Source organism: Pundamilia nyererei, unplaced genomic scaffold, assembly GCF_000239375.1.
Source record: "Pundamilia nyererei isolate P.nyererei 1_Seehausen unplaced genomic scaffold, PunNye1.0 scaffold00065, whole genome shotgun sequence".
In the NCBI taxonomy this organism is placed as follows: domain Eukaryota; kingdom Metazoa; phylum Chordata; class Actinopteri; order Cichliformes; family Cichlidae; genus Pundamilia; species Pundamilia nyererei.
Window position 1 is genome coordinate 2,216,902 of NW_005187466.1, and position 14,456 is coordinate 2,231,357.

Consider the following 14,456-nt stretch of genomic DNA (forward strand, 5'->3'; position numbering starts at 1 on the left):
CCTTTTCTCAACATTGCTACAAAACTCCAAACTCACCTCACACTGTCCATCGGTGTCCAAAAACTGGAAACTCCTTAGCCACACTCCAGGCTCCGTGTTCATGTGAACGCCCATGCACTGACTCTGCCTCAGCCAAAGCAGCCTCTTCATCCTGCCAACCCTGCTGCGGAGGCTGCGGGGTTCCCCGGCATCACTGCCTCCACACACAGGCAGGATGGTCCTCATGTTTTCGCTCTGTGCCGGTCACGCTACAGGCCCACGCACACCTCGTCAGACCTCTCCCACACCTGATGCCTCATCTGTGTCAGGGAGGAGAGCGTGAAAACAACCACCACACATTTACAGTCATTTAAAGTTTATTCCAGAGCGGCTAACACTGTAATACTGCTTAATACCTCTGATATCCAGCCATTTTAAAATCTATTAAACAGACCAGTGCTAAAAACTGGAATAACGGTAGCTGAATAAAATCATGTTCAACAGAAAACAGCACTGCACTATGACATAAAACATTTTAATTTGATTAATTCACTTCTTAATGAAATACATCTATCTGTTCTTCTATAGCATAAAAAAACAGAAAGAACTATAAGAAAGCAGTAAGATATGGGGCATTTATTTATCTTGAATTAATTTAAGTCTAATAAAATAAAACTGACCCAATACTGAGTGTATACATGAAATGCGCCAGTGTTTGCTTTGTTAAAATGACACTGCTTACATTTTTGGAATCATACTGATTTTTTAAAAGCTGCCTATCTTCTATTAAAAAGGCTTTTAATGGGCACATAAGACAATAAACAAAAACATGAACACTGAGTGACATATTACTTTCATTTTGACCATTCAATATTTCTCTAATAAGGTACAAAATTAACATATTGAAACACCTGCAAGATGCAGAAAATGCGTCGGCCACAGAATCTCCAAGAAAAATCTTCATCAGTCTGATATTAAATACGATCACATCTACACAAAGCAAAGAAAACGACAGTCACTTACTGCTTCTCAGTAATCCTTGTTCAGAGCTGCACTTGTCCAACCAGAATACTCATTTAGAGCAGTGTGAAACTTGGAAGGAAGAGACTCTGGTATTTATCACCGAGGGCTGATTGTTCTTTGTGTTTGTGGGTGGATGATGCCCTGCGCATGTACGTACGTGTGTGTACGTGTGTGTATGTGTGAGCATGTGTGTGTGTGCTGGAATGGCCTCCTCCTTGTTTGGCTGTACTCTCTGTGATATGTAATTATGTCCCATTTTAATCGTTTCTCACAAAAATTCACTGCCTTCTTTTTCCCCCCCTCAGCCATGGATAGAAATAAGCACCTCTGCTGCAGAAATGTAAAAAAACCCCAAAAAACGTGCCCTTTTTTTGTTAAACAGTGCAAATTGCCATGAATTCATTTTGACTGATGAGAGTTTGGTGGTAAAATGCCAAGCCCTTAAATAATTCTTCTTACCTAGGAATGTATTATTTCGCATTTGAAAGGCAAGGCAAGCATGCAGTCACACCTAAAGCCTCCACTAACAGCTGAGGCATGTTCAACAGAAAGCATTTTTGGCATAAGATGCTGAAGAATCGAGCCTACACTTGTGGCAGTGATTCAAATTCTGCAGCAGAAGGAGCATGCCTGCCTCCTCTCACGAACTGGTTGGTAAAGGCAAAAAGGCAGCGATAAAGCAGACATACATGTGTAGATTTCAGGAAGCTGAGGAGACAAGCCCCCGTCAGAAATTTAGATTCTTAATAAAATGAAGGAAGCAGAGGAATTATTGAGAAGAAATGGGCAGTGCAGGAATGGGCATCTCTTTTACTAGAAAATATGAATTCTGTGTTTATAATGCAGCGCTTTTTGGTAATAAACATCCTTAAACACACGCAATGTTGTGATGTCAGTCAGCAGCTGTATAGCCTTTCCGCTGCAACCATGCACAGATGACCAGAAGAGCTGATAGCCATGAAAGAGCCAGAAAGAAAAACAAGGAAGTCTAATATTAGGACATCTTTTCTTTAGAAAGTCTAAAAAACAAGTGAGCCACTTTGTCAAAGTACTGCTGCTACTTCCCTGGCTAAACCTTAAAAACAACAAAGCAGAGATATGCATGATTCCTAATAAATAAATACATAAAGTGCAATTAACATTGACATGAATAGATGCCAACTTTAAGAGGTTACCTTCTCAAATTGTCTAAAAGTAGCCTGGTGCAGTATTGTCTCCTTATGCTCTGACTTCCTCAAATGGAACCAAGCAAACATAAATGAGGACTGAAGAGCAAATTGTGCGTCTGCCTTGATGTATCAAAGCCAATATACAGAAAGAAACCTGGAGCATAATTAAGCAAAATCAACTGCAGTCTATGTTGAACTGTTACCTGGTGCCTGATTATATGGGTCATTGGCATTAATAAGAACATTCCTACCACATATTGATGCATAAAATAGATACATTTGTGCAGATTCACTTGAATGTGGCAAAGGAAGTGTCTGATGCTTAAAATATCACCATAGTAGAAATATTTTGTGTAATATTTTTTGATGGTGATCAATGATGGTTTGGGGAGGCATAACCATAGATGGACACACAGACCTCGACAGGCAACAGGTTGAACTTCAGACTATCCAGAAACTCAGTGATGCCCTGGAGGAGAGGTCCAAAAAACCATCCATCATGTCATTAGGAGCATGCCCTGACATTGTCACAAAGGCTTACAGGCACATAAGAGCCTGAGTTGTTGGAATGAAATTTCCGGAAAAAGGACTAGCCTACGGCATCATGTTTTCTCTTAGAATTTCAGGGTCTCTTTGAATTTAGCCATCTGTAAGTTGCTATTTTTAATTTCCACCAAATGACGTGGCATCATTTCGCTTGAACATTACCCAGTCCATATCAGTACAGATATCCATTGTGATTTTTCCCCCACTGAGATCTGGTGTATTTCTCTGTTACTGCTTATCCTGGTGAACTAAACCAACGGCCTTCTCCGTGTTCCTTTAATGTTTTTGAGCAGTGAATATAGAATAAATCACTGTGGGAAAGTATGGTTAAAATGTGATTAGTAGCTAAAGTGCTTTATGTGGTCGGTAAGACCAGAGAAGTGCTATAAAAATTCCAGTACATAACAATAACTTTAGGTATAGGCTAATGTAATGTTTCAGATGAACTCAAAGTGCATAAGTCTGTGAAAAAACTCTCTAAATAAATGTTCTCAGGAGCTTTTATTAGTCCATCCATAACAACAAACAGAGGCTTAGTACTAATTGCATAATTGTGCTGGGATCAAATACGCATTCAGATAGTTAAGCTACGCTCTAAGTCAGATTTATTTTGTTTCCAGTATCACAAAATCCCCTTTATATTATCTTCCAAACATCATATAAGTTCTAACAGCTTCTATTCCCGCATAAAATATACTGAAATGTAGATAAACTTAGTTTTAGAGAGCAATGGATAAAAAAGACACGAACAAGCAGTCAAAAAACTTCAGCAAAACTTATAAAATGAACACAACCTGAGCCATGTTAGGCACAATGTTTTATCACAGTTGTCCTTATTCTAACCTTTTTTGGAGCACACACACATATATACACAAAAACCTAATAACTGTGCTCAGAGAGCTTTTGTTCACAGCACAGAGTTGTCTTTCTGGTTGCTTTTGGTACGTCATTCAATCACTGCTGCTGACCTAGCCCTGTGTGAGACACTGAGACATTCACTGTGGTTATTATCTGACATGTTGGTATGGAGATGTATTATTCAGTCTACTCAACCAGTGGTTAAGAAGAGAAGCAACAAACACTGTCTGAGATGCCAATCGTTGCAGAGATAGTTCAGGTGTACGCACTTTAGGGAGGGTTTATATTCACATCTGTAACTTATAGCAGGACAAAGCAAGTTTGATGTAATTCAAGCATGAATAAAGGCTGGATTCGTCACAAGTATTGGCTTTCAGAAGGCTACTATACTTTGGGTTTGTTAGATAAAGCCGACAACATTCATTGTTTCTAACAACAGGAAAATAACAACATTAACAACTAAGGAGTTGCTAGTTACTGGGTTCTATTCCACACACTATACAGGGAGCTATGGTAAAAAGAATAAAAACTAAAAACAGTATTTTTTCATTGGGTTCCAGGAAGGCTCAGGGTGAAATGTGAGCTCAAAAAACAGAGGTGGGGTAGAGTGTGTTGGTGCAACAGTGACACCTGACTATTGCCAAAACAAACCCAGTTACACAATAAGTATAGACACGAAGCATCAATTTATGAAAATCATTTAATACTGTTATACTGTTAAAATACATGTTTTCATTTACAGTACACTAAATATCTTTATAGCATCGGCTAAGACACAAAATAACAATTAGAGGTGAAACAATTGTCGTGGAAAGTCTTGGACACAATCATCCCATTTTATATTTCATGTTTTTGGGAGACATTGAGGATTGTGTTGTCGCTTTATAACTTGCCCTTCTTCTTCATCATCTTCATCTTGGTCTTTCTCTTGGAGTGGGAGTCAATGATTAGCTGAGACTGAAGCTTCAGCGCTTCACGCGTGATGACCTTAGCTTTTCCCTCGTCAGTCTCATTCTCTGCAACAGAAGCGGTGAAGTAAGTAGGGACAGTATGCAGTCATTACTGTTGGTGTGTAAAAGGATACCAACTTACTGTCATGGAGGGGGTCATGTGCTTGATCCACAGGTGGTTTGGCTCTGGTGATGTATGCTGACAGTTTTTCTTCACTTCTTATGTACAACTAATAAAGAAACATCAAGTCAGAAATTAAGATCTCAAATCTCAAATTCCATTAAAAATCTGTGAGTCATAAGCCCTGCCCACATTTAAAGCAATTCACTTACTGGCTTGTGCCTTCTTCAGCGTGTAGAGATACAAAGATAGCAACATAAGATTATAGTTTCATTCTCTACAGGTGTGCAACACTAAACACATGCATCCTTTTCTGTTTTTTATGTCACCAGGGGGAACAATGAGTACAACATTTCTGTAACCTTGCAAGTCACCTCCCAAAATTATTCAATTGATAAATAAAGGGACGCTGCCCTGTAAGATCGCAGCTATCATAGGGTGAAAGACTGTTAAGGTTGTACCCTGATAAATAAAACATCAAAGTCCACATTCCTAACAGGTGGACATGTAAAAAAAACTCTTTGAAAAAAAGTACATGTTTAAAAAAACGAAGTTCAAAAATCTTTTTTTCATGCTTAAAGATGATCAAAAATACTTAAGAAAAAAAATCCTGATTGAGGTTGTCATAATTCATACATGAAAGGGTTAAGTGTAGTGAGCATATCAGCATTCTCAGGTTTGGCCTGTGCTTTGATGCAGTGTTTCCTGCTGCAGAGAACAGATGTTATGTTGATGCAGATGATCTTAATTAATGTTAAGAATAATTCAGCTCAGCCTAACAGCACCAGATCTTACATCCTGCAGAAAAAACAAAACAAAAATAACCTTTTTTATATTTAAAAATATTAATACAATTTAACTAATATAATTTGATATTTTATACTTGTTTAAATCTGCAAAATAATATGGAAATAGTAAAAACCTTGAAATAAGGTGTCGTAAACCGCCTCTTTTATCACTGTGACAGAAAATGGGATGGCTATCATTAGCTTTCAGCAAGATGCCTAATCTAGACAGATCATCTGCTTACATACATTTGTACTGTAGTCTGCTTGCATTAATGATGATTGCAGTAACAAGTGTTGCTGTTTCAATTTTTCAAAAGTTTTTTGTAATGAAATTATTTGATTTACTCAATGAATCATTGCAGCCCTTTTAAATACAGTGAATAAGTTAGTTAAAAGCTTATTGACATTTAACCACCTTATCACATAATACCAGCTACTTGTTTTATATTATCTAATATGATTCTTAACATAGCCCATGTGTTAGCAGTGGTTACTAGGCTTATGTATGTCTACAACATTAACCCTCTCAGGACCAAATTAAGTTTTTTGTTGCTAATGCACAACCAAGTCCTGCAGTGGTACTTCTGAGTAAAAAAAACTCATAAAATATGTATGTGGGGTAATCAGGTTGTTAGGTCTTAACTGTTGCAAATCTGCAACGTCTGCCTGGAGAGGGTTAACTTGCAAAAGCTAAGATGAACAGACTGATCTTTGCCACACTTCAAATTCTCCTTTAGTAGAGGTACAAAGGAAAGCCAAGTAAAGTTCAACTGCACCAGCCAGGCAAATAAGGCTGGACTGATTTCCAAATTATCAGCTCAGAGTTGCGTCAGTTACAAAGATCGTACCATTTAAAAACGGACCTGTGACCCATATTATCAATGTCATGGTTGAATGTCAGGCAGACTGTTGCATGTTTCCTGTCCTCATATTCTCAAAGTGAGAAGGTGCTGTTGAGTGTTCAGTCAAGAACAAACACTTCAGGTGCCTCTAATGGTTACCTTTCCATCCTGATAAGTAAAGCAAAGAAAGCACAGCAGCTTTTACACAGCAGCTTTTACACAGCTTTATGTAAGCTGTGAAAAGCTCAAGCTCAGACAGTGTTTAAATTTCAAACTGTGACAGTCTAATTATTACAAGTTGTCTGACAATGTTCCCAAACGTTTTCCTGTTAATAGCTCTGATCAGGTGACTCTCAGCTCTTCAAAGGCACCTGTTCGTAAGTGTTATACTATATACGTATAATGTTCTAACATTCTCTGTTAATAGAGACACCATGTGCAATGCAATCAATGTTGTGCCCATGCCTTTCCCACTCTGACTACTACATCTTTGCTAGAACTACCTCTGCAAATGTCAACCATGTTTTCTATATCCCATCCAGACTCAGGACCAATGTTCCCTCTAAGCTGCGCATGTGCGCAATTGCACACTGCTGGCACAGTCTCTGCACACAAAAAATCTGCCTTGCGCACAAAAAAAATCTAACCTGAATTGCATTGAATCATGCGATTTACATTCGTATATACCGAACCAAACAACGTGGTTGACAGGCTATGACAGCGTCCTTATGTGCCGACACCGGTGTTTTAGCTAGCAAAGTGGCGTGGCTGATAAGGAGTGAAGCCGTTAATGACAACGTGTACAACCACTGGAGATGTGAGCAGGACAGACGGAACAATTGACGGGAAAAGTGTGGACTTTATACCAGTTTTTAAATTGTGTTGATAGGCCACGTTATACCAGAGGGATTCAGTGCTGGCGTGACCACACGTCTGCTGTTGCTCACAGTGGTCCAAGGGACCGCTCAGGGAGTTTGTGTGTTCGCTCAGACACATGAAAAATTAGAGGAAACATTGCTCAGGACCTGTCTTTAAAATAGCCGTGTTTCTACAGAGGGCCTTTGTCTCACCTTGTTTTTTTCCAGCTCCTTCATTATACCAGCCACATCCTTCCCCTGAAGTTCTTTGTGCAGTGACAATAATTTCTTCTCACACTGGGCCATCAGCTCCAGAACAAAGTGATCAGAATCTGGATCCACTTCAGGAACTGTGTCCTCACTCTTGAAGAAGATGAGTGAACAAACATAAAAAGGAATTACACTTAAAAAGCTTTGTGTTCGAGGGCAGAAAAATATTTTAATATTAGGAATAAGTGATAAACTGGCTATTTCAATATTATGACTGGTTGAAATCGTTAGTACCAGTGAGATGTGTTGAAGTTTGTTGGCCAGGTGCTCAACTCCAGCTTGGGCAGTGTGAAGAGTCTTCAAGAGCCAATCCAGTCGCTCTTTGGCTGCATCACACTTCTGCTGCTGAGTCTGCAGGTGCTGCTCAGACTCCTGCAGGGCCTGCTGGTCACTAATGAAACAGAGAAAGAGCAGAGGCTATCAGACAATGTGATAGCTGTTGCATTAAAGTTTTAAATACATTGCTTACCAAATGTATTTTTATTTGCCTCAGTTGCCCTAAATTAACAGCATTTGTAATAACCAAAATCATATTTATGCTTGAGTTTTTGTTGTTATCCATGAATATTCAATTTCATGGACAACAATTCGAAAAAATTAGTAAAGCACATTATTATTTGTGATTAAGATGTCAAATTACTGTTATTTACTTGCATTTCTGGACATAAAAAATATTTTTATGCCCAGTGTGCCGGCTCAAACCTTTGTATAGGTTACACAGAATACATTATAAATTATATTTATCTGACTAAATATAATTTTTAGTTCTTGTAGTTCTGTAGTTCTTGACAGATTTCTAAAATATTTGTGTTTTCTTGTTTTTATCACAAGAGTAATAATAGATTTCAACCATTGTCAAGCAGATGTCTATACTTCACCTGGGGTGTTTAGCCTGTCTAAAATATTTCATCTCCTCAAACTGTTGGCTCAGAAGCTCCTTCTCTTCCTTCAGCTGCAGCAGGACTTTCTCATTCTCTTCCTTCAGTTTCAGCAGATGCTGGTGTGTCTCCTCCTGAGAGTTAAAGCAGTCCAGTATCTCCTACACAAACACAGAATGGATGAAAAAAAGAATAACAGCAACTACACGGTGTGTACTAGAATCAGTGGGAACATTTATACCTGTATGTCTGTGACACCTGTGGTCTCGCTGATGTGCCTGAAGGCCTCCTCAAAAGTAGAAATTTTTTTCAAATCTTCTTCTTCCATCCTGGTGATGATGTGCTGGGCCTCACCGCTTAGTTTTTCTGGCAGAGTTATCTGATCCTGCAGGTATTAATCATTCCAAATGTAAATGACTCTTCTTCCCTTATTATTATTTTACCAAAGAATAGGGAGGCCTTCACTGTGGATTAGGTTTAGGCTGCTCTGTTTTAGCTTTCTTTCCTTGTGAAAATCTCCAGTTATTCGCATCCATACATTTAATACCCCACTGATATAATTACGGCTATACATTTCTCGGTAAGTAAAATTCAATACATACATAATGTGTCACCTTGTGTCTCTCACCCTTATATCAACTTTTTCAGCCTGGGCCTTGCATTCCTTAACCTTTTTCCTGTAACTTGCTATTATACGCGCCCTCTCCTTACTGTCCTTGTAAAGCAGCTCCTCCCGCTTCTGCAACTCATCCTGCAAAGAACAAGAAGAATGGCTGAAAAACTTGTTTCAGTTCACTTAAACTAAATGGAGACAGTGAAACAAACAGATTGTTAGTATGACAGAATCGTATTATTACCTATAATATAGACCAGAAGGAGGTGTCTGAGATAAGTGTGGACAGACATGTTATCCTCAATCATTTCATTTTATCTTCACAAGATTAGATAAGGTAAGGCAAGGCTAGTGTATTAGTGTTTCCAAGTTATACCTCCTAATTTATAATTCCAGCAAATCGTCTGACTTATGAGAGCAATAGGGAGTGGATTCTAATTCTTACACTGTATCTTGAAACATTTATGCTTTTAACTAATCACACAGGATATATCTTATATATATCTTATAGGTCACCTTAGTAGCTTCTTTGGAGAGCTGTTGGTCATTATTCATGATCTGCAGCCTATTCATCTCCTCTCTTTGCTTCAGGATTTCTGCTTCCAGACAGTCCAACTGGCCCTTGTAAGTGAGACTCTCCTCCTGAGGTGGTGAAGGTGGAAAAGTGAGTGAACATGAAATAAACAAAATCAGAAATAAGGTTGTCCATGTGAGAGAAATAAAGTATTTAGATTACCTGACTGTGATCAAGGAATTAAAACCAAATCAAGACAAAATGTGCACTAACACAAAATTTAATTTAAATAATATTTTAATCATATAATCCTTACGATTTTCAACAGTCAGGTCCTATTGATGCTGTTATTTATTGCTAACATTGTATTTAAATTAGGAACTTATCGATTGACATCCTGTAATTACCTTTCTATTTTGTAGTTTTTGATGGGGTTTTTTTTTTCAGCAGGTTTAAAAATTCCTGACCTGGATTTACAATCTCCACCTGTGTATGTAACAGTGTGTTTGTTTGCACTATAAACAGACAGATCACTTGCTCTATTTCTGTCAAAGGGGCTTTTGATGGTGTGGCAGCAGTTATATATACCGTACTTGCTCTTACAGTAGCAATTAAACCACACATTAAAAAAAATGGGAAAAAAAACCTCAAATGTAAATAAATTTGACTGGTTTCCTTGGAAAACAGGAATCAAGAACTAGTATGTCAATTGAAGAATAAACAGGGACAAAAAGTACAGTATCAAACAGAGTCCCATATAACAGTCAACCAACCGCAGAGTACAGCGAAGATCTACTATTTTCTGCAAAACTGCCAAACAGCAATGAATAATAGACTCTGTACAAAACACTGCTCATGTTCGAGTGCTTCCACTTGCATGCAGGCATCTGCTAATGCATAATGGAGAGTTAACAGCTAGCGTGAATAGCAAAGTAATCACTACAAATTTACTGATATTTCAAAAATATCTGAGACAAACCATTATAGGACAATTAACAAATTCTCTAACAAAAATCACATCAAATGAAGATAAGTTTAAGCGTAACAAAACATTTTCTCACATGCTGGACTTACATGTAAGTGATTTTTGAATTTCAGATAGTTAACCATGATGTTCTTAGCTTCCATGCATTTAAACTGGGTTTTCTCCAGATCATTCTCCAGAGCCAGCAGTTTCTAAACATAAACACAAATCATTGGTCATCGTCATCTATGATCTGTCATTTTGCTCAAGTCTGCAAATGAGCACAACAAACAACAAAAAGTAATCCCAAAAAAATTTGATTTTTTGGGGGGGGTCAGAGAGGTAATTACCATGGCATCATCCTTTTTTTTCCGAGTGCGAGCATCAGAGGATACTTTACTGCTGCTGCTCTCTGATTTCAGCCTCTGGTACTCCATCTTCAACTGATTGAGGCGACGCTGGTAGACCTCATTTGTGTGTTTTACAGCATTGATACACTTCCTCTTGAACAGCACTCCTTCATTTAGCATTTCATTTACCTCCTGAAAAACAGGAGGCAGGCGTTTGTGAGGAATGCGGTACAGTCAATAAAACATACAATAAAACTATATTTACTGACACTGTATACAGTAATGAAAAAGAAAGTTTTCATGGGGTTGTGAAAAACTATGTACACCGCTTTCTAGTGGAATTAAGTGGATGAGTAATTACACACTTGATTAATTGATCATCAACAAGTGTGATCACCTGTATATAAACAGGTTTTGCCAGTTTGCTGGTCCAGCAATCATCCTAGGAGTAGATGCAAATTAATTCTGAGGTCAGGCTGTGCATTGGTCAGAAAATAGCAAAAAGACATTAATCTAATTCTGCTAAAGGATTCAAGGATTCTTTATTGTCATTCGCATCACATGTTTACATAAGGTGGAACGAAATTACGTGCACACGGTCCCAGAGCGAAAGAAACAGAATAAGAAGAAACAATAAGAAGTAATAGGTAGTAATACAAATAAAATAAATAGAGTAAAACAACCTGAGTACCAGTATGGGGTATAGATATAGCAGCAAACGGGCATTATGTAAAGGTGTACTTAGTTTATAGAAATCAGTAGAGTGCTGTGAAAACTTTCTTCTATTTAATATAAAATAGGAATTCCCATCTTATTACACTTTGTTTTTTCATGATGTGTATACTGACTTCCTCTCACCTTCACTGTGCTGTTGCAGAAGGCCTTCCCCTCCATATCTCTGTTTTTAAAGGCCACTTTGATTATATGTTCATCAGGCTAAGAGGAAAGACAAGACAATGACTGAGACACATTTGATCTGGATGACTCCATGTGGGGAGTGCAAAGCATTTTTTTTTTAAATCTCTTGTCTCTGTGTCTTTTATTTTGATGAGTTTTAGTTTATTAAAACACTGCACTTCAGGACACTTTTTTCTAATGTTTGACTTTTACCCAGTAGAAATGATTTTTTAAAAGTGCAGATTAACCTGTATTTTGCTGTCAAAGCCGTGCCCAGGTGCAAGTCACCACTAGCTATACAGACTGACATAAATTAAAAGCAATAAAGCATAAAGAAAAGCAAATGAAGCAAAAATAAACACTGAGAAACCACTTATAATTAGTTGTGGTATGTGTGAGATTCCTAATTTTCCTAATGTCAGGTGTTGCTCAAAAGAGATGTACCAATCTATGGATCTAGGGTTAAAACTTTCCTTCTTGATTAAGTTTATAGTTAAGACCCTGAACCCTCCCTCAGTTACCCTGCAATAGGCTTAGAGTGTTTCTTCTTCACTTACCTCCCCTCACAATCAAGTGGCAGTGGCAGAACCACAATCCCTCCTTTAGCCTGGCTTTTCTGGAGGTTTCTTCCTGTTAAAAGGAGGTTTTTCCTTGCTATTGTCACCAAGCACTTGCTCGTAGGGAGTCGTTTGCTTGTTAGAGTTTTATCTGTATTACTTTAGGGTCGTTAGTTTGCAATATAAAGTGCCTTGAGGCAACTGTTTTTGTGATGTGGTGCAATATAAATAAAACTAAATTGAAATAAAATGTGCCCAACCTTGATCTGTAACCTTTATTATTTCAGTAAGTTGGATTTATCCAAATTTGAGACCACTTCCCCACAATTAAACACAGCTTCCATGTTTAGTTTGTTGTGATCTGATCGCCTTACTTACAGCCTTAGTTTCTGCCAGCTGTTTACGAAGATTCTCGTTCTCCTGCCTCAGCTGACGGATGAACTCTTTTTGCTTCCTGGTGGTGGCCTCAGTCCTCTCATAACGTAATGTTTTTTCGCCCTCTAGTGGACAAATATAATAATGCATGGAAATAGGCGATCCATAACTTTATACTTAATAACTCGCTTATTTTATTCGACTTAATTATATGAATTATAAAGCATTAAGAATTCATGTATATTCATTCACGCTAAATATGGCAGTTAGCTGGCTGATTCCAGCTAACCCATGCCTACTAGCATGAAATTAAATCAAGGCACCCACTGCATTTCAAACAAACATACCAAGAAATTTGATTTTACGCTGAAGCTCCAGTTTCTGATCAGATATGCTGCCACTGACCGCCATTTTTGTGAGTTAGCACAGAGTGCGCAAAGGAGAAATTATCCCGTATTTCGTTTTAGCTTGAGCTAACCGCAAAATTCCGGTATGTTTTACGTGCACACGTTGCCTAGCAACATGTACATTTATAACGGGACTGAAAGTTAAGGATCTTTCGAGCATTCCTTTTTTTGAAAAGCTGTATTTTCTGTCTCAAAAGCCCACAAGTCTAGTAGAATTATTACACTTTCACAATTATTCTAATTATAATATTGTTGTATGGGCTGCTGTACCTCAGAATGAATGCTGAGATTTAACGGCTTGACGGCCCTGTTATAGTGTAGTAGTTTTTACCAAGATAAAGATATTTACAAAAATAAAATAATTTTGTATATGCTATTTCATTTTATGTAAATATTACTGTTATTTGCCAACATTATCAAGCAGCACCATATAGTAATGGACAGCTGGACTGAGTAAATCAGTCATAATGATAATCCAATGATAAAGAAAAGCTTAAAGAAACCAACAAAACACTAAAAACAAAAAAGGAGGATGTCAAAACCAACATTTATTAGTTGAATACAAAAGAAAAGATAATGTAAAAATTTTACAAAGTCAAAATTCACACAGTATGAACATGTTTCATTTTCAGTGGCATGTATGACACAAAAAAGAATAAAGACAAAGCTATTAAAATATTGAGTCTATATCCAGGTTAAACCACTTGGGTCATTTGTAATCTCTTAAGGCTTTGGTTATCATACTAAGATTTAATCACTTGCAGTTAAGGGATTTTGCTTTGGTGAGTTAATTTTTAAACAGTGCAATATGCTTAGTTAAACTAATAAAGCACAGCTTTATTCAATCTGCCTTAAACTGGACCCACTGAAAGTTCCATATAGAGATGAAATCCAAATATACAATGAAACAGAAAGCAATAGCTCTTAAGGCTACAGGGCTTATCATCTGTAATTCCAGCTCACATATTCCTTCTGTAATAAATCTCAACCTGTGCATGCAGGTAAAGAGAGATAATTAAGAGTTTGTCACAAAATACAAAACAAAGAGTAATATTATAAAACCAATATAAATGAATCCGATTTGACAGTTAGATACAAATACACTGTTTATGTACAAATGAAATGGCACTGTAATTCCTCCTTTTGTTCTTTTAACTTGAGACACACACACACACACACACAGAAAAATACACCCATGAATACAAACTGAGGCTTAGTCCATTGATTTGTAATCTTCATTAGACTTCTTGAGGAGTGTGAGCAGGTCCTGTGACATGAAATACGGCCTCTCCTGTGATCCATCATTGCGTTCCAGGTCCTCCACTGCAACATGGACAAGAGAGAGTTGAAGAACAATTTTCTCACACACACCAACACAGATCTGTAATCTATCTTTCTTTTATTTATGCATATCTGCCGCCAGTTTTATCTTACAGCCCCCTAAGGTGTACTTAAGTAAATTGCTTTGAGTATTATCTAATTAGGTGGGGGGGGGGGG

At 37.6% G+C, this 14,456-nt stretch overlaps 2 protein-coding genes across 3 annotated transcripts in view; both read right to left on the reverse strand.

The window, feature by feature from the left end:
- Positions 1-1,100, reverse strand: part of LOC102202982 (ral guanine nucleotide dissociation stimulator-like 1) — a 16,602-nt gene extending 15,502 nt beyond the window's left edge. The window contains exons 1-2 of one of the 2 annotated variants that reach the window (XM_005735821.2): positions 1,003-1,100; positions 74-299 (exon numbers count right to left, since the gene is read on the reverse strand). In XM_005735821.2, coding sequence (XP_005735878.2) covers positions 74-225 — 152 coding nt within the window. In that variant the 5' untranslated portion in view covers positions 226-299; positions 1,003-1,100. Of the gene's footprint in view, positions 1-36; positions 300-1,002 lie in introns of both variants that reach the window. The other variant, XM_013911519.1, reaches the window with a different exon arrangement.
- A 3,186-nt stretch (positions 1,101-4,286) lies between these two features.
- LOC102203266 (coiled-coil domain-containing protein 151-like) lies at positions 4,287-13,056 on the reverse strand. The gene is made up of 13 exons (XM_005735822.1): positions 12,899-13,056; positions 12,555-12,676; positions 11,581-11,658; positions 10,723-10,914; positions 10,483-10,584; positions 9,411-9,536; positions 8,910-9,032; positions 8,523-8,666; positions 8,282-8,442; positions 7,638-7,794; positions 7,347-7,496; positions 4,668-4,755; positions 4,287-4,591 (listed from the first exon to the last, which is right to left on the reverse strand). Exons 1-13 carry the CDS (start codon positions 12,960-12,962, stop codon positions 4,458-4,460), a joined length of 1,641 nt encoding a protein of 546 aa, XP_005735879.1. The 5' UTR covers positions 12,963-13,056; the 3' UTR covers positions 4,287-4,457.
- Between the last annotated feature and the right edge of the window lie 1,400 nt (positions 13,057-14,456).